The 22,966-nt window shown below is 47.3% G+C and overlaps 1 protein-coding gene across 1 annotated transcript in view; it reads right to left on the reverse strand.

The window, feature by feature from the left end:
* Positions 1-22,966, reverse strand: part of LOC138567268 (uncharacterized) — a 1,463,541-nt gene that overhangs the window by 1,228,840 nt on the left and 211,735 nt on the right. Inside the window, exon 2 of the mRNA XM_069645299.1 lies at positions 20,502-20,667. Within this exon, the coding sequence (XP_069501400.1) occupies positions 20,502-20,667 (166 nt within the window). The remainder of the gene's footprint in view (positions 1-20,501; positions 20,668-22,966) is intronic.

The following is a 22,966-nucleotide window of genomic DNA, read 5'->3' on the forward strand; positions in this document are numbered from 1 at the left end:
TCGCTCCCTCTTTGGCAGAGTTCTGCAATCACTCTTTTGCCACTGGCTCCCTCCCACTACCTCTAAAGCACTCCATTGTGCACACCCTCCTAAGAAAGATGTCTGTGGACCCTTCTTGCCTGGCTAACTACCGCCCTATCTCCACTACCCCCTTCTTGGGCAACCTGTTGGCAAAGCTGGCCATCTCAAAATAATCCTTCCCAACAAATCTGTTGGCTGTCTCCACGACCACCAATCTGGCTTCAGAGCAGCCAGAGGCACAGAAACTGCTCTCCTGAAAACCGTAATAACCTGCTCTCTAACCTTGACTCCAACTCACCTTCTGTTCTCATCCTCCTTGATCTGCCTTCTGCCTTCGACACAGTCAATCACTCCACCCTCTTGAATCGACCAGGCACTGGCAAGGTTGATCTTGTTCCTTTCGAATCGGCCCTCCCAGGTTCAAATGGGCCCTTTTCTCTCCTCCACCTCACTCTCTACCTGTGGCGTCCCTCAGGGCTCCATTCTATCGCTGTGGCTTTTTAACATTTACCTTGCCCTCTTGCCCACCGGATCTCCATCTTCTCTCCTCACTTCCAGTGTTATGCGGATGACACTCAGCTCTCCTTTAAGCTTCCCTCTATCTCCTCTCTCATTCCCGATTGCCTGTCTGTCCAGGCATGGTGTTCTGCCAAAGATTTCTGTCTTAACGCTAGCAAGATCGAGATCCTTCTGATTGGAATCCCCCCTTCCTTCCCTCCCACTATCTTGCCACACAACTTGGGCCCCCTCCCCCACCCTCTTGTGAGGCGAAAAACCTGGGAGTCATCTTCAACTCCTATCTCTCCTTCTCTCCTCCTATTGCTGATCTTGCCAAGAAGGCTCACTTTCAGCTTCACCTCCTTAGAGGCATTCTCCCCTTCCTCACTTTCCCCCAGAAACTCAATGGGCCTCATTCCGAGTCCGGCGGTAACCCTGCCTGTTTTACCGGTGGGTTGCTGTCGGACTCTTAATATTTTACCGGCGCCTGACTTCCCGTGCCACCGGGAGATTTCAACTTCGATGGCCCGGGAAGTTAGGCGCCAGTAAAATGGGAACTCTATGGGAATGGGGACTCGGAAGCGCCAGCGCCGTTGTTAACAGTGCCAGCGCTTCTGTGAGGAGTCTGCCTATCGTGGCCGCTGCGGGCGATAGGGTCAGACCTGTTGGGTACAGCGGCCACAGCAGGCAGACACGTAGTTTGCCGGTCCGGAAACAAGGGTGCCAGTGAGCTTGCCAGCACCCTTTTTTCCAGACCGGCAAACTCATAATGAGGCCCAGTGTCTCTAGAACTCTGGTTCTCTCCAGGCTCGACTACTGCAACAGCTACTTCCTCAAGCTGCCTCCTTCCTCCCTCCGCCCTCTTTAACTAATCCAGAATAGGACTGCAAGACTTATCCTTGGCCTTAAGCCCAGGGACAGCATCTCTCCAGCCGTAAAATCTCTCTGCTGGCTTCTGGTGGCTGCCAGGATCAAATCCAAGACCCTCTGCATCGTCCACAATTCTTTCTGGGGACTGAGCCCATGATACATCCAACTTTCTCGCCCTAGATACCTCCCTGCTAGATTCCTTCAGTCCTCTAGCTCTAACTCTCTGCATGTCAGACGTTTCTCCAACCAGAGAATGGAGGGGCGGGGTTGGGGGGGGTCGATATCTTTCTTCGGCAGGAGCTACCCTCTGGAATGGTCTTCCTGCCCCTCTCAGACTTGAGCCAGATCTCCTCAAGGTCCGGAAGATTCTCAAGACCTTCCTTTTCTTCTCATCCTTCCGTCTACCCCTTCCTTGATAATTCTCTAATGCTGTTGCAACTGGCCACCTGGTGCATTCTGGGTCATACGGGGGCCAGGCCCTCCCTCGACCAGTCTGCCTCAGTACCCACCTACTAGCACTTGCCTTTAAGGCACCCTTCCCTGACTTGACTACTGAGTCTGGTCCTCCACCCGTGCACTTGTTGATCCTTATCCTGTCACCTAGCGCACTTGCCTTCCAGGCTCCCTGGAGCACTTACCCAGCCCCTGGACCCCCCTCCTTCTTTCATCCTTCCTCGGCCCTTACCTTCCCTCGCCCTTTCCTTCCCCCTTGCACTTCAGGATTGTTTCATTTCAAGATCGGAATGTCACAAGGCCTAGTAGGACTGTTTATTGTTTTTATCTTCCTTGGTTCCACCTAACCCCCTTAGTTTTGTGGCACCTGGAAACACTTTGCGCTGTGTAGGTGCCATACAAATGCTCAATAAATAAAATAAATAAATGTACAGGCGATAGGGCAGGGTGGCAGATTGTGGTTGGCTGATAGCAGCAGACAGTTCGGCTGCTTCTTTTAGGGAAAGGAAGAGCTTCTTCAGGGCAGTCTTGAAGCCTGATACAGTGCGTTGGACTTTAATTCGCGGGAATGAAGTTACAGTAGTGAGCAGTAAGTAAGGAGCAGGGGCAAAAGCAAGAGCAAATGGTGAGGATGGGGAACAGAGAGGTTGATTAGGGATTGAGAGCGTGACCGGCTGAGTAGTAAGAGAAGGAGGTAGCCAGGTAGGTGGGAAGCCAGACCACAGATGGTGTTGTGGAAAACAAAGAATTTAAAGAGAAAGCAATTGCATATGGACAGCACCCCACATGGAGGCAGCGTGACTATATGGATGAGGATCAAGTGCGGATAAAGAGGAGGCTAGTAGCAAAGTACCTTGTCAAGTGAAGTAAAGGAGTAGAGTCAAAGTCACACGAGGATACTGGAGAGATAATCAAGCCTGCCAAGCTCAATGGATGAAGATGAGACTTAGTGGGTGAAAGGTGAGATGGGGTGGATTTTATAGCTGTTTAAGGTTAAACCTGAAAGCAATAACAATGGAAATAATGAGCTTTTGCAGTTTCAGATTGCATTAAATAGGAAACAGCAAGGTGACCGGTCATGGGAATGAGGCAAGGGTGTCATGGGGAATGGAGAGAGGAGAGAAAGGATCAGGAATTGGAAGCCAGGCAGTAGATAACAGCAGTTTTAGAGGAGCTAAGGAACAGGAAGCATAGCACTCGATGTCTGCAATGCAGAAAGCTAGATCAGGAGTGAAGAAGAGGAAAGGGGAAATAAATGCGTGTGTCATCAGAAAACAGATGCTATGCTAAAGGAGGAGATGAGCTTGCCAAGGAAAGAGTTGTAGAGAGTGAATAGTAGAGCACCAAGGACTAACCTCTTGAAGAACCCCGACTGGTAGATAGATGACAGAGGATTTTCCATTGTTCCAGGAGGCAATCCAAGCAAGGACTGTACCCAGGAAGAAGTGAGAGTCAGTAGAGGAGAGGAACGGTCGATAGTATAGAAGGCAACAAAGAGATTTAAGTAGGGTGAGGATGGAAGATAGGTGAGAATAATGAGCAGTTGTGTGAAATTTTGATACATGATGGGCTTTTTTCCCCAAGTAGCTGCAAAACACAGACTGCAGGGGGTCTCGGAAGTCCCAGGTAGGTAGTGATGTGGTAGGATACCAAATAATCTAGGATTTCAGAACAGTGAGGAAAAAGGGACTTTAGTTAGCAAGGTTGTTAGGGTCAGCTGTAGGTTTTTTTTGAAGAGTGGTTTGAAGGTGGCCACCTCACAGAGAGATCTGAAGACAAAAAGAGGTTGAAGATAGGGGACAGTTACCAACAGATAAGGGAGAGCAGAACCTTAGCAGTATGAGGTGTTAAGGGGTCTGCATGAGCGCAAGAGAGATTGGCAGTTCAGAGGATTAGGGTCACTGCAGCTGGATGGTTGGGGGAAAAGAAGATCAGACAGAATGGTGGGTGATAATGGGGGAGTAGTAGTCAGGCGGGAAAAGAGGGTAGGAAATGTGGGGAGAGAGAGCGCTCTAGATGGGGCGTGCATGGTTTGGATGCTCCTAGATAGCATTCAAGTGTGTGAGCAGGGAGAAAGGAGGTGGACGGTGTAGTATCATGACTTTGGCCGAGGCAAAGGAAGAGGAATGCACAAGGAGGGATTCATTGTACAAGGCAAGGAGAAAAAGGGAACAGGTTTTAGGCTACTAGAGTAATTGGAAGTCCATATTTGTTTTCAGCTGTTGGATGTCATGGGAGATCCCACAAGGGAGTGAAAGAGGGATGAGAGTGCTAGGTTGGAGTCAACTGCCACATTCTGTAATTTGGCAAATCAGGTGCTCGTTAGATTGGGCAATGTCTGGATCATCTATTTTCAACACATAAAAGTGTTCAGCTCCAGTTGGCCGGATCACATGATTCATGTCAGATAGGTGTTGCAAGCCTTAAGCCAAGCTAAACTCACTATAGAAGCTGGTAAGTTACAGATTTGTTGAAGCCCAGCAATATATCAAGGACACCAAGTGAGTATAAGGAAGTTATGACTTTCCCAATCCAAGATCTAGGCAATCATGGACTAAAAGCAGCCACTCCTGACACCACAGAAACCAGCAGTAAACCAACCCCTTGCCTTCATCTACAGGGACACTAGGTGGGCTGGCCTGACACAGCAGTCTTTCTTCCAGACTGTGTACACACAGACACATGGCTAAGAGAGCTCTGATGATCACCGCACACGTGTTGGTTCAAATTCCTACTTGAATGCTATTACTACTCAAGCAATAAAACATTACTGAACCATTAGGATATTGGATAGTCCGGTATTATTTAAATGAATAAATAATTTCATGACAAGTGAGAGAGAGAGAGATATTTGCAGCTGAATTCCTTAACATGAACTAAGAGTTACTTCAAATACAGATCCATTAGAGGGCATTTTTATATTTTGGTATCAAATGTTTTAGGACGGTATGGCCCCACATGAGCTTCAATGACAGAATTTAAGTCCAAGAAACAACTATAAAATGTGAAATGGACTGAGGAATATCTACGGCATTCAGAGACAGACTGTTTCCTGAGGCCTATGAAGTCTCTACTAGTGTCTATTAAATTGAAATCACCGGTTATAAACTTAATGAATCATGTGCCCTGCTTGCACACTGAGAAACAGGATATTTTCGTTACAACAAAACTGTCTGGAAGAATGTGGACTTAATGAAGGGTTGCTAATGTGAAAATTGGGCTGAGCTAGGAGAAGATCTCTCAAGACAAGGCACTCCTGCTGTACCCCATCATATCATAATAATTCAAGATTCCCAGCATAATTACCTAGCTTGCCAGCGCCACCCCTAGAAGAACAAGTTACTTCTTACCTTGTAACGTTCTTTCGATGGGATGTTCTTCCGACGCATTCCTTATCTTAGATATCTCCTTCCAGCTCTGCTGGCCTCGGAAAATTTTTCTCTAGAGGGCGCTGCGCGTCAACGTCCGCCGAGTCGATGTCCCTCGACAGCCGCCGTATCGATGTCGACGTCATCCTGCCTATAAAGGCCGCGCGCAGCGTCCGTTGCTCAGTTCCGTTTTGTAGCCCACAGTATTTCTGTCTGGACTAGACTAATCACCCTGAAGGAGCGTAAGCTGCAACAACAAGGGAAGTAGAACTGCGGGGATGGATGGGAGGGTCGATAAGGAATACGTCGGAGGAACATCCCATCGGAAGAACGTTACAAGGTAAGAAGTAACTTGTTCTTCGAAGGGAGTGTGTCCTCCGACGTATTCCTTATCTTAGATAGGCTCCCATAGCAGTATTCTATTATTGGAGGTTGGAGTACTGACTTCATGCTGCCTTCTATTGATGAATAGAGTGCAATACTGCCCTTCCAAACCTAGTCTCTTGACTGGAGGAGGAATCCAAGTTGTAAAATCGTGTAAAGGTATGGACGGACGACCATGTGGTGGCCGCACAAATGTCTTTAACCGGCACTCCTCTTTTGAGGGCCGATGAAGCTGCAATACCTCTGGTCGAATGAGCCCTAAGGTTTTGAGGGGGCTCTTTTCCTGCCAGTTTATAACATTCCAAAATGGCTAGAATGATCCATCTGGAAATGGTCTGCTTAGTTATCGGTAACCCCAGCTTGTGACCTGCGTAGCCTACAAACAGCTGGTCTGCTTGTCTTATCCTGGCCAGTCTACTGATGTAAAAACTTAAAGCCCTTCTAGGGTCCAGCCTGTGTAACCTCTCTTCCTCTTTCCCCGGATGAGGAGGAGGATAGAAAGATGGCAGGGTAATCTTCTGAGTGATAAGGAATTCAGAAACCACCTTTGGGAGGAAATTAGGCTTCACTTGCAGGACAACTTTGTCTTTGTGAAATATTGTATGAGGGGGTTTACAAGAAAGAGCTTGTAACTCGCTCAACCTTCTAGCAGATGTAAGTGCTATTAATAAAACAGTTTTAAGGGTAATAAATCTTAACGAACAAGAATGGAGTGGTTCGAAAGGTGTGCCCATCAGGAAAGTTAGGACTAAGTTTAAATCCCATAGGGGAACCTGGAATGGTCTTGGGGGATAAACGTTGGTTAACCCCTTTAGAAACTGTATTACCAAGGGTAACTTGAAATAGGATGGTTCTTCCGCAGTGCGCTTAAAGATGGATAGCGCTGCGAGATAGCCCTTAATGGTGCCAACTTGAAGGCCTGAATTCGCCAAATAGAGTAGGAAGGACAAAACCATTGGTGTACCACATGAAAAGGGGTCGATATTCTTTTCTCTATACCAGCTGCAAAATCTGTTCCAACGGCAGCGGTATAAAGACTTTGTTGCTGGCCTCCTTGCAGAAAGCAACACCTCCATAACATCATCAGGGAGGTCCCAATCCTTGTACCTCAGCCTTTCAGAAGCCAAGCGTGAAGGTTGAGGGTTTTGATGTCTGGATGGAGAACCTGACCTCCCTTCTGTGAGAGTAGGTTCTCTCTGAGTGGAAGTCGAATTGGAGGGCAGATGGACAAGTCTAGAAGGTCCGGGTACCACGTTCTCCTGGCCCAATCCGGGGCAATTAGGATCATGGTTTTCCGGAATCTTCTCAACCTCCTGATCATTTGAGGAATGACAGGGACCGGTGGGAACGCGTACAGAAGCGGAAACTCCCAGTCCACTATGAACGCGTCTCCCAGAGCTCCTCTCGGGGGAAATTCCCTTGAGCAGAACAGATCGCACTTCCTGTTGACACTGGTGGCGAACAGATCCACCTGAGGGGTTCCCCAAAGGGCAAAGATCTCTTGAAGGACTTCCTGAGCTACTTCCCACTCGTGGGAGACTGTGCTCTGCCTGCTCAGAGCGTCCGCTGTCAAGTTCTTCTCTCCGGCTAGGTGAACTGCCGATAGAGAGATTCCTTCTTGGATTGCCCAAAACCAGAGCTGCATAGCCTCTCTGCACAGGGGTAGTGATCCTACGCCTCCTCTTTTGTTGAGGTAATGCATGGCCACTGTGTTGTCCGTCATTATCAGGACATTCTTCCCTTGTACAGCTGGCAGGAGCGCCTTCAGCGCAAGTCTGATGGCCCTCAGCTCTAACAGGTTGATATGTAGTCTGGACTCCGATGGAGACCAACGACCGCTGATGGTCAAGTCGTTGGCGTGGGCTCCCCACCCCGTGAGTGAGGCATCCGTGACTACTGTTATCTCCGGCCAGGGTTGCCAAAACTGTTCTCCTTTCAGAATGTTCTCCTGACAGGCCCACCACTGAAGGTCTCGAGCCACCCTGTCGGGAACCTGAAGAAGATCTGTCATTCTTCCTGAGAATTGTGACCACTGAGTCCTCAGTGCCCACTGGAGGGATCTCATTCTCAGGCGAGCCTCTGGCACTAGGAAAATGCAGGATGCCAGGAGGCCGAGCAACCTCAAAAAGTTGAAGGCTGGGAGATGTTGGGCATTTTGGAACTTGGTAACCATCTGTAGAATATCTTGAGCCCTCACCTCTGGTGGCGAGGCTTTTCCCAGGGAAGTGTCCAGGATCGCTCCGATGAACTGGAGTCTCTGCGATGGTATCATTTGTGACTTCTTTAAATTGAGGGAGAAGCCCAGTCTGTGAAGGGAGTGGCAAACGTGATTTAGCTGGATCTGAGCTTGTTCCGAAGATACAGCCCTGACAACCAATCGTCCAGGTAGGGGTAGACGTGAATCCCTTCCCTCCTTACACTTGCCGCCACTACCGACATTAACTTGGTGAAGACCCTCGGGGCGGAGGTCAGCCCAAATGGCAGCACTCGAAACTGATAATGAGAGTTGCCAATTGCGAACCTCAGGTATTTCCTGTGTTAGAGATGGATAGGCACATGGAAATAAGCATCCTGAAGGTCCAGAGATACTAACCAGTCCTGGAACTGAAGGGCCTGAAGGATCTGAGAAAGAGTTACCATCTTGAATTTGTCTTTCCTGAGGAATTTGTTCAATTCTTGCAAGTCCAAGATGGGTCTCATTCCTCCGTCTTTCTTTGGAATGAGAAAGTAAGGGGAGTACCAGCCCTTGTTCCTCTCCGCTACAGGTACCGGTACCAGTTCTATGGCACCTTTCTCTAGCAGGTCCAAAATTTCCTGCAAGAGGAGCGGATCTGGAGCTTTCTGAGAGCTGATCCCCAGTGGATGACTGTGAGGTATGCGTAGGAGAGGCAGGCAGTAACCTTGGGCAACTGTTTCCAATGCCCAAGCATCTGACGTGATAGCCTGCCATTCCGCCAGATGTTGAGTTAACCTGCCTCCTACAGGTGTCCTGTGAGGGAAGTCCTCAGAGTGGTTTTGGGGCGGCTGATGCAGATGCCGATGGTAAAGAGGCACCTGCTGTTGCTGCGGCTTTTGAATATCTACCCCGTCCACCTCGGGTAGTTCTTCTTTGTCCCCTTTGAGCCAGTCGTCCTCCACCTCTTCCGAATGCGGAGTAGAAGCGAAAGTACTTGCCCCTCGCAGAGGTTCCTGTGGGACGAAAAGGTGTCTGACGGATTGCAGCGCCTAGGGATTTTGCTGCTGCTTTTGATGTTTGCAATTTTTATAAACTGTCATCCGCCTTTTTCCCAAACAAAGAAGAGCCATCGAATGGCATGTTCAAGAGCCTGGCTTGCACATCTGGGGCAAAACCAGACTTTCTCAACCAACGAATCTCCTGGTTGTTGTACTTGCCGCCATTGCTATGCTGATACTGTCAGCTGAATCAATGCCCGTCTGGAGGGATTCGCACATAGCGTCTTTACCGTCCTGTATGATATTTAGGAACGCCTCCCTTTCTTCTCCCTCCGGGATGCAGTCAGCCGCTGTAGAAGCACACTCCCAAAGTGTATGGCTGAATCTAGCAAGGGTGCAAGTAGCATTAACAGATTTTAACGCCATGCTACATGCCGAAAAAACTTTCTTTGCCATAGCATCATATTTCTTATCGTCCCTGTCCTGTGGGACGGTAGGGTAAGCAGTCTTGACGTCAGTAGAAGATGCTGCCTGTACCACCAGACTTTCTGGGGATGGGTGTTTTGACAGAAACTCCGGGTCTGCAGAAGATACCCTGTATTTTGTAGACAGTTTTTTATTTACTGCAGGGACGACATCTGGGGTTTCCCAGTTCGTCATAATCTTCCTCTGAAGAGCTTTATGAAAGGGCACTACAGGATCCTCCTGTGGACCTTTGTCAAGAATATCCGTGAGGTCATCTTGTTGGAAAGCCTGTGAAGGTGTTGACCACCCCATAAATTCTGTGATCCTGGCCATTAAGGCTCTATAGGGGGCTTCAGCATGCTCCCCCTGGTCTGGCCTAGCAAACTCCACCTCAGGGGGAAGTGTCTAACCCACTTGCCTCATGTAAGGAATCATGAAGATCCTTTAACCTGCGTTCTTTTGAGGATAACTCCTTTCTAACTGGGGTTGCAGGTCCCTGCAACTCAAATGTGTCTTCCTGTTCCGATAGTTCTCCCTCTTCCATAATTGAGGACATAGTTCTCAATTGTTCTGAACTCACAAAGGGTGTAAAACCCATCTCCAAGGCAGAGGGTGCCAAACTTGTCATAATCGGCCTCGAAAACGTCGATGTCGTCAACGCCGACGTCGAAGGCTTCGGGCGTGGCGTCGAAAACAAAGGCAGAGGCCTCGAGGTCCTCGATAGAATTGGGATTCTGCTCGAGGAAGTCGACAATCTCGACGCCATCGAGGACCTGGGGATAGCCACTGGGTGCGTCGTAACCGTGACTTTCCTTGGCGTCGACGCCGGTGTCGAAGATGGCGTCGAGTCGACAGACCCGTGTGTCGAAGGTCCCTTCGACAACGGCGTCTAAGACACCGACCTCGGCGTCGACGGAACCTTCGTCGATGGCGTCGACAGAACCTTCGAAGAAGGTTTTGAGGTCATAGCTTTACTCGAGGGTTTGTGACGATCTCGAGAAGCTTCCTTCGCCGGGTACTGCGACTCTCAGTGTTTTTGACCTTCGGGTCTTTCGACCAGAGCATCGCTCTCAGCAGTCTTCGAGGGGGTCGAGGCCGCTTTCTCGAAGACGCTCATCATATTTTTGCGGAATTCCTCCCATTCAGCCCGGGAACTATGTTTCGTGGGGCAAGGGATTCTCTTAGGAGAAACAGAGGAAGAGGAGGACGGAGAAGGGGATCTTCGACGTCTCCTCTTCGAGTGCTTTGATCTCGAGGAGTGATGGGACCCACTCCGAGACCTGGAGCGCGAATGGTGACGAGGAGACGAATGTCTCGACTTCGTCGAGGAAGAAGAAGCTTTTGAAGTCTTACCTTTCTCCAGCTTCCCCCTATGCTCCTTCAGGGCCTTAGCTGTCATGGACATACAGTCCTCGCACTCCGAACAATGGTGTTCAGCTCCCAAACACCACAGACAAACTTTGTGAGGGTCAGTCAGCGACATCTTTTTCCCACAATCTCGGCATTTTTTGAAGCCGGACCGAGGGGTCGTCGGTTCCGACGAGGAAGCCATCGAGTACAGATCGAATATCTCGAGGTAAATAGGATAAATTGTCTATGAAACTGAGCAACGCTATTCCGAGGCACTGAGTAAGCGCAGAAAAACGGAACTGAGCAATGGACGCTGCGCGCGGCCTTTATAGGCAGGATGACGTCGACGTCGATACGGCGGCTGTCGAGGGACATCGACTCGGCGGACGTCGACGCGCAGCGCCCTCTAGAGAAAAATTTTCCGAGGCCAGCAGAGCTGGAAGGAGATATCTAAGATAAGGAATACGTCGGAGGACACAATCCCTTCGAAATGTGTTTCTATCCAATATGCCTTTAAGAATGCCAGCCTGTGACAATGAGAGATTTGCAGAGCACGGATCATGCCTGACTAGTTTCCTGCCAAGATATTCTAAATGGACCCTCCTGCTGCATGCAAAATCTAAATGACCTGCTGTTTTGTGTGGTGCACATTGAAGGTGGACCATCTGATCTCTCATTGTGTGCATTTTCCTTGTCTCAATGCTAGTGGGAATAGCACATATTGAGTGATTGCAAGATTTCCCCACCACCAGATAGTGCTGAGGTAGCTAAGCTCATAGCTGGTGTTCCAAGCACTGTTCCTTCCTAGTAAGCACACAGCAAGCACTATGCAGAGTCATAGCGTGAGAAGGTCATGTGAAATGACCTTAAAAGCCTGCATTGCTGTTTAAATGGGTACTCCACCTAAGGCTGGGCAGTCTAGCCCCCTCATTAAGAACATGATTAGAGAAGGGCTAAAGAATAGATAAAAGCAACTGTTACTCCCCTAGTACTGACTTGCGAGTCAGAAATGGTAAATATTCAAGAGCAGAGCCTTTGTTATATGCATCTTCACAAGCATTACATACTGAATAGAAATCGCTGCTTAGCAGGCGCTTCCCTTTTGGTGGGTAATAAGAGGTGATGAATTAGTAAAGAGGAAAGATATTTTCTGTTGCTGGCTCTAGTTCTTTAAACAGGTTTGCAGCTGATTATTCAAAAGGCCTTTCTAAGAAGATGAATGGCTGTCCGAGATAGGAAGGTTGGCTAACATTGAGCGAGTAACTCCAAGGTCAAGAAACGGAGAACATTTTCATAAAAGTTTGGGATATATTTCTTAAAGTGCACAAGGACTGAATAATGTCCATGGCCCTCATTACGAGTTTGGCGGTAGCCATGGAGCTATTAGCTCCATGGCTGCCACCAAACCGGGCTCATTTACCGGGTTCCTGCAATGAGGAATAACCGGGTCATTCCAACATTGGAGGACCCGGTAATTCCTCCTTGCAGGAACCATTCCCCATTCCCGTTTGAGCCCCCATAGGGCTCGATGGGAATGGGGATGGAGGTAACAACAGGCAGATTACAACTGGCCCGTTGTTACCTCCTTCTTCCCCTCGTGGGACACGGAAGCATGCCTGGTTTTACCAGGCGTCCGATCCGGGTCCCGCGATGGGAAGCTTGTAATAGACGCTCCCGTAATGAAGGGGGCCGGTCCCGTACCTGCCCCTTTCATTGGCGGAGCACCACGGTCGTAATGAGGCCCCGTGAGTTCTGCCTCATCTCCCCCATGTTCTTTACATGGGCTGCATGTCACACTGTTGGGCACCTTATATGTGTAGGGATTAAGTGGTAAGGATTGTTGTTTAATGTCTGGACATCATACTGGTTTGTACTGGTCGCTCTGTGTTAAACTCACTAAGGGTAAACGTTTGGTTTTCAATAGTTCTACATTTGATTCTTGTACTGCTCACTGCAGCGTTCTTATTACTCTGCTTTTCTTATTTCCTCAAGCTATACAACAAGAGGTTTTGTCTCTCGCTCGATTTTGGTGTCCTTTGCAAAAATATCAATAAAGTAGATGGTTCTTAGAAACACACTGAAATCTTTGGTCAAATTTAGCACTGCTCTAAAACATATTTGCCGGAGGATATGCTTCCCCTCTCTTCACGTCGGGATCGGTTGGTTGCCCACTACTGATGATTGCAAAGAGATATTCTATATTCCAGTATGTGCCGTAGAAAGAAACACCTTAACCTATAACAGAACAACATTTGGATGTTGAGAAAACCAATTTTAAATCGGACTTTCTGAGCAAGCATTGTCCCATTTCATTCTTGTGGTCGCAGTTGATCCTGATTTGACCTGATCTACTGAATCCTCTTTGGGGTTAGATCTTGAAGATGACTAGAGCAATGTGCCTAATCTTCACGGTAGGTTTTTTTTTTTTAGAAATAAACCAAGACCTAGTTAATTTGAAGTAAAGAGCTGTTGCTAAGCATTCATGTGTTCTACTATAGCTGACCAGACCTCACTGGGCTCTTTGAACACACCGGCTTTGTTGTTGGATCTCGCTACTAAAGGGAAAGCAAGCAAAATCAAGGAGTCATAAATAATCAGGGATATTACCTAGAGTGCTGGATGGGAAAGGTACTTGCATAATACCATCTTTAGCACTATCAGGCACTCCTCTTTTGTTACAGCTAGTGACATTCTGACACTGGTACACCAGCTGCCAAATATGAAGCTCTGTGCACTTGCCCATACACTGCTACCAGCTCCTGTGACTGAAACACTGACCCCAGCTCTGTCACTAGGCTCTCAGGCCATGCACATACAATACCACCGGTTTCTCCAAGACAATGCCCATACACTACCACCAGCTGTCAGTGGTTGAAGCTATCAGCTGATGCCAATTCTCTGCTATCAACTGCTTTGACAAAAGCGCTCATTTGGCAATAACTGAAGATCTGCTCCCACACACTGCCAAAGATTCCAGTGACAGAGGTTCTGAGTCTACACCACAGAGTGGAATCCACCTCATAAAACCTGGTGCTCCTCCTTGCTCGCCTTGCATTTCGGTGCCTAGCACCATCTTTAGCCCTGAAGATGGTGCTAGGCACCGAAATGCATTGGCAGCAGCTGATATTTCAAATTTAGGATTTTCTTTTTCGCCTAAAACATTGTGTGATTAAAACACAATTTATATACAAAATACTTCAATTAAGTGTTCGTGATCTTTTTATAACTTTGACCTTGTGAATATTGAAAGTGTAAAAATATTGAGATGAACCAGAATTTATATATGATTATAAACAATACACAACTTTGGAACTTGTAAAGGAACGAATTTAGCTCCTTACGTGGAGCAAGGAGGAACACTAGGTTTTACGGGGTGGATTCCACTCTACTGTTCATTTGGTCAGTTTTCCTTATAGCCCGAGTGTCACTGGGCTATTATCAACCTGGGAGCTCGACATATAAACAATAACGCATGAAGAAATATGCAACAAAAGAAGTAATTTTGAAACAAACAGAATCAAGAGTAGTGCCCACCTCTTCTCCATTTATACATTCGTTTTTCTGCCTGTTTTTTTCTGATGTAATTTCTATGAAAAAATTACATTAAAAAATTCAAAGATAAATATAGGGGGATAAAGGGATATAAGAGGTACAGGTGGTTTGGGATAGGGATAAAATAATAGGGATGGTGAGCTTGTGGGGGGACACCCCAAAGTTACTTACCAACTGTAACGTTCTTTCAATTGGATGTTCCTTCCACGTATTCCTCCTCTTAGATATTCTTACCTTCTGCTTGCTGCTTTGGAAAACAAATGTTCTTCTCTCCACCAGAGGGCACTCCTCTCGAGGCTGCAGCGTTGATGTCCCTCGGCGGCATCCGTTGAGCACTGACGTCATCCACGGTATAAGAGCCTCGAGCACGCCCGTTGGCTTCAGTTCTGTTTTTTCGAATATTGTAGCACATGGATTTTAATTAATGGCGTGCCTCTTTTGAACCAAGCCTTAAAATAATTTAGAGTGTAATTCACGTAAACTGTACTGTGGGGTTGCTTGGGAGGGTCGATGAGGAATACGTGGGAGGAACATCCAATCGAAAGAACATTACATTTGGTAAGTAACTTGTTCTTCGAATGGATTGTGTCCTCCCACGTATTCCTCATCTTAGATAGACTCCCAAAGCAGTTTTGTCTCGGAGGTGGGAGTCCAGAATTTTTTCTAATCGTGTAGAGAGTGGAGTACAGATTTAGCAAACAGACTTCCTTGAGAAGAGGTCGAGTCCAGAGCATAATGTTTTATAAAGGTATGCATGGATGACCATGTGGCTGCTGCACAAATATCTTGTACAGGGACACCCCTTTTTAGTGCTGTTGAAGTTGCCATACCCCTGGTGGAATGAGCTCTCAGTCCATCAGGTGGTTCTTTCCCGGCCAATCTATAGCATTCTTTTATAGCCAAAATTATCCATCTAGATAATGTCCGTTTAGTTACTGCAAGTCCCAGTTTGCGGCCAGTGTACCCCACAAAAAGTTAATCACACTGACGTAGTTTTGCCAATCTTGAAATGTAGAAACTAAGAGCTCTTCTGGGATCTAGTCTATGTAGCCGCTCCTCTTCTTTGCTTGCATGAGGAGGAGGGTAAAAAGTAGGTAAAGTTATTTTCTGTGACAGATGAAAATCCGAAACAATTTTTGGCAAAAAAGATGGTTTAACTCTAAGAACTACTTTGTCCTTAAAGATAGTGTGAGGAGGACCGCTAGAAAGCGCCTCAAACTCACTTACCCTGCGGGCTGATGTCAATGCTACAAGAAGTATTCTTTTTCAAAGTAAGAAGCCTTAGCGGACAAGAGTGTAAAGGCTCAAATGGAATGCATTTGAGGACTTTTAGAACTAAGTTCAAATCCCACACTGGAACCTGAAAAGGTATTGGTGGAAATACGTTATTTAAACCTTTTAAGAATTGAATTATTAAAAGGTATCTAGTAAGATTCTTCCTCTGAAGAGCGCTTAAAAATGGATAGCGCTGCTAAGCATCCTTTTATCGTACCAACCTGGAGCCCCAGATTAGCTAAATGTAATAGAAAAGATAAAATTGTGGGGATATTACATTGAAATGGGTCCACATTCTTTTCTCTGCACCAGTTACTGAACTTGTTCCAACGACACCGATACAGAGATTTGGTTGCTGCCAAAGCAAAGTTCGATCACGTCATCCGGAAGATCCCAATCCTTATATCTCAACCTCCCAGAAGCCATGCGTGAAGGTTGAGTGCGTTGACCTTCGGATGGAGAACATGACCTTCCTTTCGCGAGAGAAGATCCTCTCTTCTTGGAAGACGTATTGGAGGGCAGATGGACATATCCAGAAGGTCTGGGTACCACGTTCTCCTGGCCCAATCCGGGGCAATTAGGATCATGGTCTTCCTGAACTTTCTCAACCTCCTGATTACTTGAGGGATCACAGGGATTGGAGGGAATGCATACTGGAGTGGAAACTCCCAGTCCACCACAAACGCGCCCCCTAGAGCTCCTCTCGGGGGAAATTCCCTTGAGCAGTACAGTTGGTACCGGTTGCGAACAGATCCACTTGAGGTGTTCCCCAAAGGGCAAAGATCTCTTGAATGACTTCCTGAGCTATCTCCCACTCGTGGGAGACTGTGCTCTCCCTGCTCAGAGCGTCTGCTGCTGTGTTTTGCTCTCCGGCTAGATGAATTGCCGATAGAGCGATCCCTTCTTGTATTGCCCAGAACCAGAGTTACATCGCCTCTCTGCACAGTGGTAGTGACCCCAATCCTCCTCTCTTGTTGAGGTAGTATATGGCCACTGTGTTGTCCGTCATTATTAGGACATTCTTTCCCCGTACAGAGGGCAGGAAGGCCTTCAGCGCTAGTCTGATTACCCTCAACTCCAAAAGGTTGATGTGTAGTTTGGACTCCGATGGAGACCAACGACCGCTGATTGTCAGATCGTTGGTATGGGCTCCCCACCCCGTGAGTGAGGCATCCGTTACTACTGTTATCTCCGGCCATGGTTGCCAAAAAGATTCTTCTCTGAGGATATGATGTCTGCAAGCCCACTATTGTAGATCCTGTGCTACTTTGGCTGGAACCTGCAACAGATCTGACATTTCCCCTGAGAATTGGGACCATTGAGTTCTGAGAGCCCATTGAAGGGATCTCATTCTCAATCTGGCACTAGAAAAATGCAGGATGCCATCAGGCCGAGTAACCTGAGAAAATCGAAGGCCGGAAGATACTGGGCATTTTGGAATTTTGTTACCATCTGCAGAATGTAGTGAGCTCTCTCTTCGGGAGGCGAGGCTTTGCCCGAACAAGTATCCAGAACTGCCCCGATAAACTGGAGTTTCTGTGCTGGTTTCATGTTTGACTTTTTTTAATTCAGAGAAAATCCCAGTCTGTGAAGGAAGTGACAAGTCCTCGACAAATGATCCTGGGCTTGCTCTGGAGAGCGTGCCCTGATCATCCAAGCATCCAGATAGGGGTAGACATGAATCCCCCCCCTCTCCTGAGACTCGCTGCCACTACTGCCATCAACTTGGTGAAAACTCTTGGGGCAAAGGTTAACCTGAATGACAGAACTCGAAATTGATAGTGAGAATTGCCAATCGCAAACCTCAGGTACTTTCTGTGCTTGAGATGGATTGGCACATGAAAGTAAGTATCCTGAAGGTCAAATGATAACAAACAATCCTGGAGTTGGAGAGCCTGAAGGATCTGAGAAAGTGTGACCATCTTGAACTTATCCTTCCTTAGAAACTTGTTCAAGTTTCTCAAGTCCAAGATGGGTCTCAGTCCTCTGTCTTTCTTTGGTATGAGGAAATATGGGGAATACCAACCCTTGTTCCTCTCCGCTAGAGGTAAATGTTCTATTGCACCTTTCTTTAGCAGGGTTAAGACTTCCTGCAACAGGAGCGGATCCGGATGTTTGACAGAGTTGTATCCTGCAGGGTGATTCTGTGGTTTCTTTAGAAAAGGAAGGCAGTAACCTTGGGATACTGTTTCCAGTGCCCAAGCATCTGAAGTAATGCCCCGCCATTCTTCTAGATGCTGTGAGATCCTGCCTCCCACTGGGGTCTTGTGGGTCAAAACCTCAGAGTGGTTTTGCAGCAGCGGCTGAAGGGACAGATGCCGCGGCTAGGGCAGATCTAGCACCTTTTCCTTGCCCCTGAGGAAATTTTCTTTGACCTTTCTGACTGGCCTGCCCTCTTCCTTTTCCAATTGAGGAATAATAATGAAAAGGACGACCCCTCCAGGAAGATGAGCCTGTGTAGGGGCGTTGCTGAGGTTGTCTTATAGCGGCACTGAGAGATTTAGCCACTGCTTTGGAGGTCTGCAGCTTCTACAAACTTTCATCCGCCTTGCTGCCAAACAACCTTGAGCCGTCAAAAGGCATATTAAGAAGCCTGGATTGCACATCCGGTGCAAATCCAGACTTTCTTAGCCACGCAAATCTATGTAACACCATGCCAGTTGCCATGGACCTACTGATACTGTCAGCTGTGTCCAAACTTGATTGAAGGCATTCTCCCGAAGCCTCCTTTCCATCCCTTATTATGGCTAGAAAGCCATCTCGCTCTTCACCTTCTGGGATGTGTTCAGCTGCCGCTGAAATGCAGTCCCACAGGGTATAGGTGAACCTTGCTAAGTTACAAGTTACATTAGTAGACTTCAAAGCCATACTCCCTGATGTAAAAATCTTCCTATGCATCCATCTTTTTATCGTCCCTATCTGGAGGGATTGTAGGGTATGCAGCATTTCTTGTGGAAGTGGCTGCTTAGACTACCAGACTTTCTGGAGTTGGGTGTTTGCTCAGGTATTCTGGATCAGAATTGCAGGGTCTATATTTAGACACAATTTTTTTATTTACTGTTGGGATGGCTTCAGGGTGTTCCCATGCAGAATTAACCCTTCTTTGCAATGCAATGTGAAATGGAAGAATGGGGTCTTGCTGAGGTGTTCCTGATAGAATATCAGTCATGTCATCATCCTGACAGACTGGTGAACTTCTACCCCACCCCATAAATTCAGTAACTCTATTCATAGGTTTTCTGTAACCCGCATCAGCCTGCTCTGCTGGGTCTGGCTTACCCAATTCGTACTCTGGAGAAGTGTCCAGATCACTTGCTGGTTGCAGACGTTCTTGTAAATCCTGAATTTTTGACTGAGGATCAGTTAATTCCTCTGGAACAGATCTTGTTCCAAATTTAACACAGGCAGAGGTGATTTCTTCATCTGCTGATGATTCTCCCTCATAGATAGATGACATGGTCCTAAAAAAATCATGTCTGCTCTCAGGTTGAAAAACCTTTTGTGGTAATGTAGGTGTTTCCCTTATTAAAGGCTTGGGCGTCGTCGAAAACATTGATGCCGTCGATGCTGTTAACACAAGCTTCAATGTTGTCGAGAGAACCTTCGATGACCTCGAGGTAATCGTAGAGGGAGTTGTGGAAACTGTCGAAGGAGCTTTCGAAGTTATCGATCGAGTACTCAACGTAACTTCCTTCGAAAGAGTTGTCGACGTCTTGCACTCGAGAGCCTTCGAAGTCTTCGATGGCGTCTATGTCGACTTTTCAACACCATTTTGTTTCCCTCTACCTTCGATTTATGCACCGGAAAGTCTTTTTCATGAGGTGATCGGGAAGACTCCCTAGATGACACCCTCGAGAACTTTTTGTCGGCTTTTCTTGTTTTTTTTGTTCTGTCATGTTTTTCGTAAGTAGGGACATGGTCTTCTTTAGCCTTTTTTGAGGGGGTTTGAGCCGCGTTCTCAAAAATCTTTAGCATGGAAACTCGAAAGGCTTCCCATTTACGCAGGGAGTCATGCTTCGAAGGGCATGCTATCACCTCCTCCGAAGATGTTGAGGAAGAAGAGGGAGATTGATGTTGTCTTTTCTTTGTCTTCTTAGATGACGAAGAAGACGACTTTCTCAATCTACTCCTCGACCAATGTTGTTTATGGTGTTTTTTCGAAGACTCGGCCGAGTCTTTCCACTTCGGAGTAGACTTTGATGAACCCTCCCCCATCGCCAGTTTACCTCTGCGTTCTTTTAAGGCCTTACTGGTCATCGACTGGCACGAACCACAGTCTTCAATTCGGTGGTCGGAACCGAGGCACCAAAGACAATTCTTGTTTGGATCAGTCAAAGACATTTTCTCTCCACATTTTAGAAATGTTTTAAATCCTGTCTTCAGTGTGGAAGGGTTTGATGAAGATGGCATTACTTTTCTTTTCATGAAAGACTAAAGCGGGGTTTGAAACGATCCGAAGCAAAGCTAACGGAAAAACGGAACTGAAGCCAACGGGCGCGCTCGAGGCTCTCATACAGTGGATGACGTTGGTGCTCTACGGATGCCGCCGAGGTACATCGACGCCGTGGCCTCGAGAGGAGCGCCCTCTGGTGGAGAGAAGAACACGTTTTTTCCGAAGCAGCAAGCTGAAGGTAAGAATATCTAAGATGAGGAATACATGGGAGGACACAATCCATTTGAATATGTTTAAAAAATGTCTGAGTTTTTTCAATGCAATTACTTTGTAAACAGTTACATCAAAAATAAAACCTGGTGGCAAAAGAACAAAGAACCCCATTTAATACTCTACTGTTAGCTCCGACAATGAAGCTCTCAGATTACAGCTACTGAACCCTTCTAGCCTCCTGTGACTGAAGCTCTGAGCCAACAGATACACTGCCAACAGCATCCTGTGGCAGAAGTTGTAAGCCTGCGCACATATACTTCTCGGCCTATACAATGCCATTATCCCATGTTGATGAGGTTCAGTGCCCAAGCCAATACCCATCCACCAGATTCCTTTAGGCCCTGTGACACCACTACCTCCAGCCCCCATGTCCCAACACTCCATTTCCAATTCTTGGCAAAAGCAAAATAAATTGCTGTACTCACGTCTTGAGAAGGCAGCTAGCTGCTGTTAAAATCCACCAGTTGTTGATGATGGAGCCTGCACAGATCTGCCCGTTCCCAGTCACTGATACCAGCCAGGGGATATCAGAAGCTGCAGTGAGATGTTGGTTTGATAAGCTCCCACCTAGATGGGTACGGATGCCACAGTCTAGAAGGAAGTGACAAGGTATCAGAAGAATCAGGATGGCCTTCCCTTTCATTTGCTTCTTACAGTTGACAAGGCATCCTGGTCTTTCATGGCACAAAGTTAATCACACAATGGGCAGGCAGAAATCACATCTGCTGATGGCTCATGCTTTCAGCTAGGCCAATGCTTCCCAGATCACAGCTCTCCAATTAGTACCAACTATCCCTAAGCCTTTGCTCTTCAGTCAAACCACACATTTGTACTTCTTTAATCTGCAGTTAGATATCACCTCTTCCAAACCGCAGCTTTTCCTCCAGATGTTAATTCTCCCCAGACCCAGTACTTTAGCTAGACAGCAACTCCGCCAAACTTCGGGTTCTTCACCCGGGGACTTGTTGGATATCAGGGGTAGTTGTTTTGAAGGGGGATGAAGCCTACATCTCTGGACTCCTCAAGGGAGACATTAGAACTGTGGAATGTTGCATATTTCAATTCACTTTGCTGCGCTCTAGAAAACCAAGAACAATGTTTTGCACAGAAGAGATGTTCAAGCATCTGGAAGAAATACTACCAGCTTGTTGCTCAAGGCATGTACAGCTTAAAAGATTTTTTTAAATTTGAATTTATATTGCGCTATACTCCAAAGTGCTGAACATAATAAAAACAGTACAAATTTGGATGAAAGAGGATAGGTTTTAAGGCCAGAATGAAAGAAAGGATAAGAGAAAATGGAGCGAAGAGAAAGCTCTGAGCATGTTGCAGTGTAACAGGGCCAGAAGAGAAAAGGAGCGAAAACGGGATTAGGCACAAGGTGGGTGGGGAACAGTTAGGAGAAACTGCAACTGTGAACAGAGGGAGCGGGTAGGAGAGTAGAACGACACCAGAGACGAGAGATTGGGGAGGGCAAGATTATGAAAAACTTGAAGACTAGACAAAGGAAGCTGAACCTAAGATGTGAGTGAAAAAGAAGCCAGGAAAGGGATAAGAGAGCTGTGGAAATAGAGTCATGAGGTGAAAGAGAAAAAAGGAGGCGAATGGATGAATTATATAAAGACCCAAGAGGACTTAGACATGGGGTATTGAGTACAAAAAGAAGACAGGAGCAGAAAAAAGGCACAATAAAATAAGGGAAGATATTGAAATCCTAGATGCATGAAATGTGAGAAAACACCAGGCCTTAGGAATATTAATGAGATGAACCCTACAAGACAGAGAAAGGAAGGAAATATGAGAAGTAAAGGAGAGGGGAGAATCCAAGTGCACAACAAGATTACGAGCAGACAGTGACATGGGAAGGGTTGAAAGGGGAAAAGAAACAAAGGTGGGAGGAGGAATGCTTGAAGCTGGAAAGAAAATAACCTCCATTTTGGAGGAGTTGAGAAAGAAATACTGATCAGCCATCTATGATTGAATGGCCAAGAGGCAGGAAGTAAGAGTAGCATGAATCGTAAAAGTGAAAGAAGAGAAAGATAGAAAAAGATTAATATATTTCGCATTAAAAGTGATGGGACAACAGACTGCTAGGGGGCGCGGCGCAAGATGGCCGCAAGCTAGTGGAGCTTCGGATCAAGCGGGGACAGAGTCGCACAGAAGATGCAGACCGCAACGCTCATGGTAAAAATTAAATGAGGAACAACTAAGTTCACAACAACAGGATCCAGGCAAACTTAGTAGCACTCGAATCGGAGCAAGACTTGCAGAGAAACAGAATTATCTCTGCATTGCCGCATGCCCGCCAAAATCCTCGCTCTCCTCCAATAGACACCAGGGCAACGGAAGCAGGAGACGGCAGCAGCCAGGACGCTCATAGCCTGCCGTCTGGCCCCCACTACCCGCAGTCACTGGCTTAGGAGGCGCGGGAGGACACGCACCGACGCGGCCCTGTAGCCGAACGGAGGAACCTCCGCATTGCCGTAAGCCTGCCAAATTCCTGGCTCTCTCCCAACGGCCATCGAGGCAACGGAGGTAGGAGACCTCAAGCAGCCAAGACGCATAGCGGGGTGGGCTAGACCCACCGAACTTCACAGCCCGCCACCTGGCCCCCACTACCCGCAGTCACTGGCCTGGGGGGCGCACGTGCACACGCTCCGACGCTGCCCTGCAACCAAACTGAGCACTCTCTGCTCCGCACCACCATAAACCTGCCAAAACATTTGGTTTCCCCTAACGGACATCGGGGCTACGGAGGCAGGAGACTGTAAGCAGCCAAGGCACATAGAGGGGCGGGCAGATCCCATCGAACCTCACAGCATTCCATCGGGCCCCCACTATCCGCAGTCACTGGCCTGGGTGGTGCGTGAAGACACCCAGTGACACTACC

This window comes from Ambystoma mexicanum, chromosome 2p (assembly GCF_040938575.1).
Source record: "Ambystoma mexicanum isolate Mex_15411 chromosome 2p, UKY_AmexF1_1, whole genome shotgun sequence".
Taxonomy (NCBI): Eukaryota; Metazoa; Chordata; class Amphibia; order Caudata; family Ambystomatidae; genus Ambystoma; species Ambystoma mexicanum.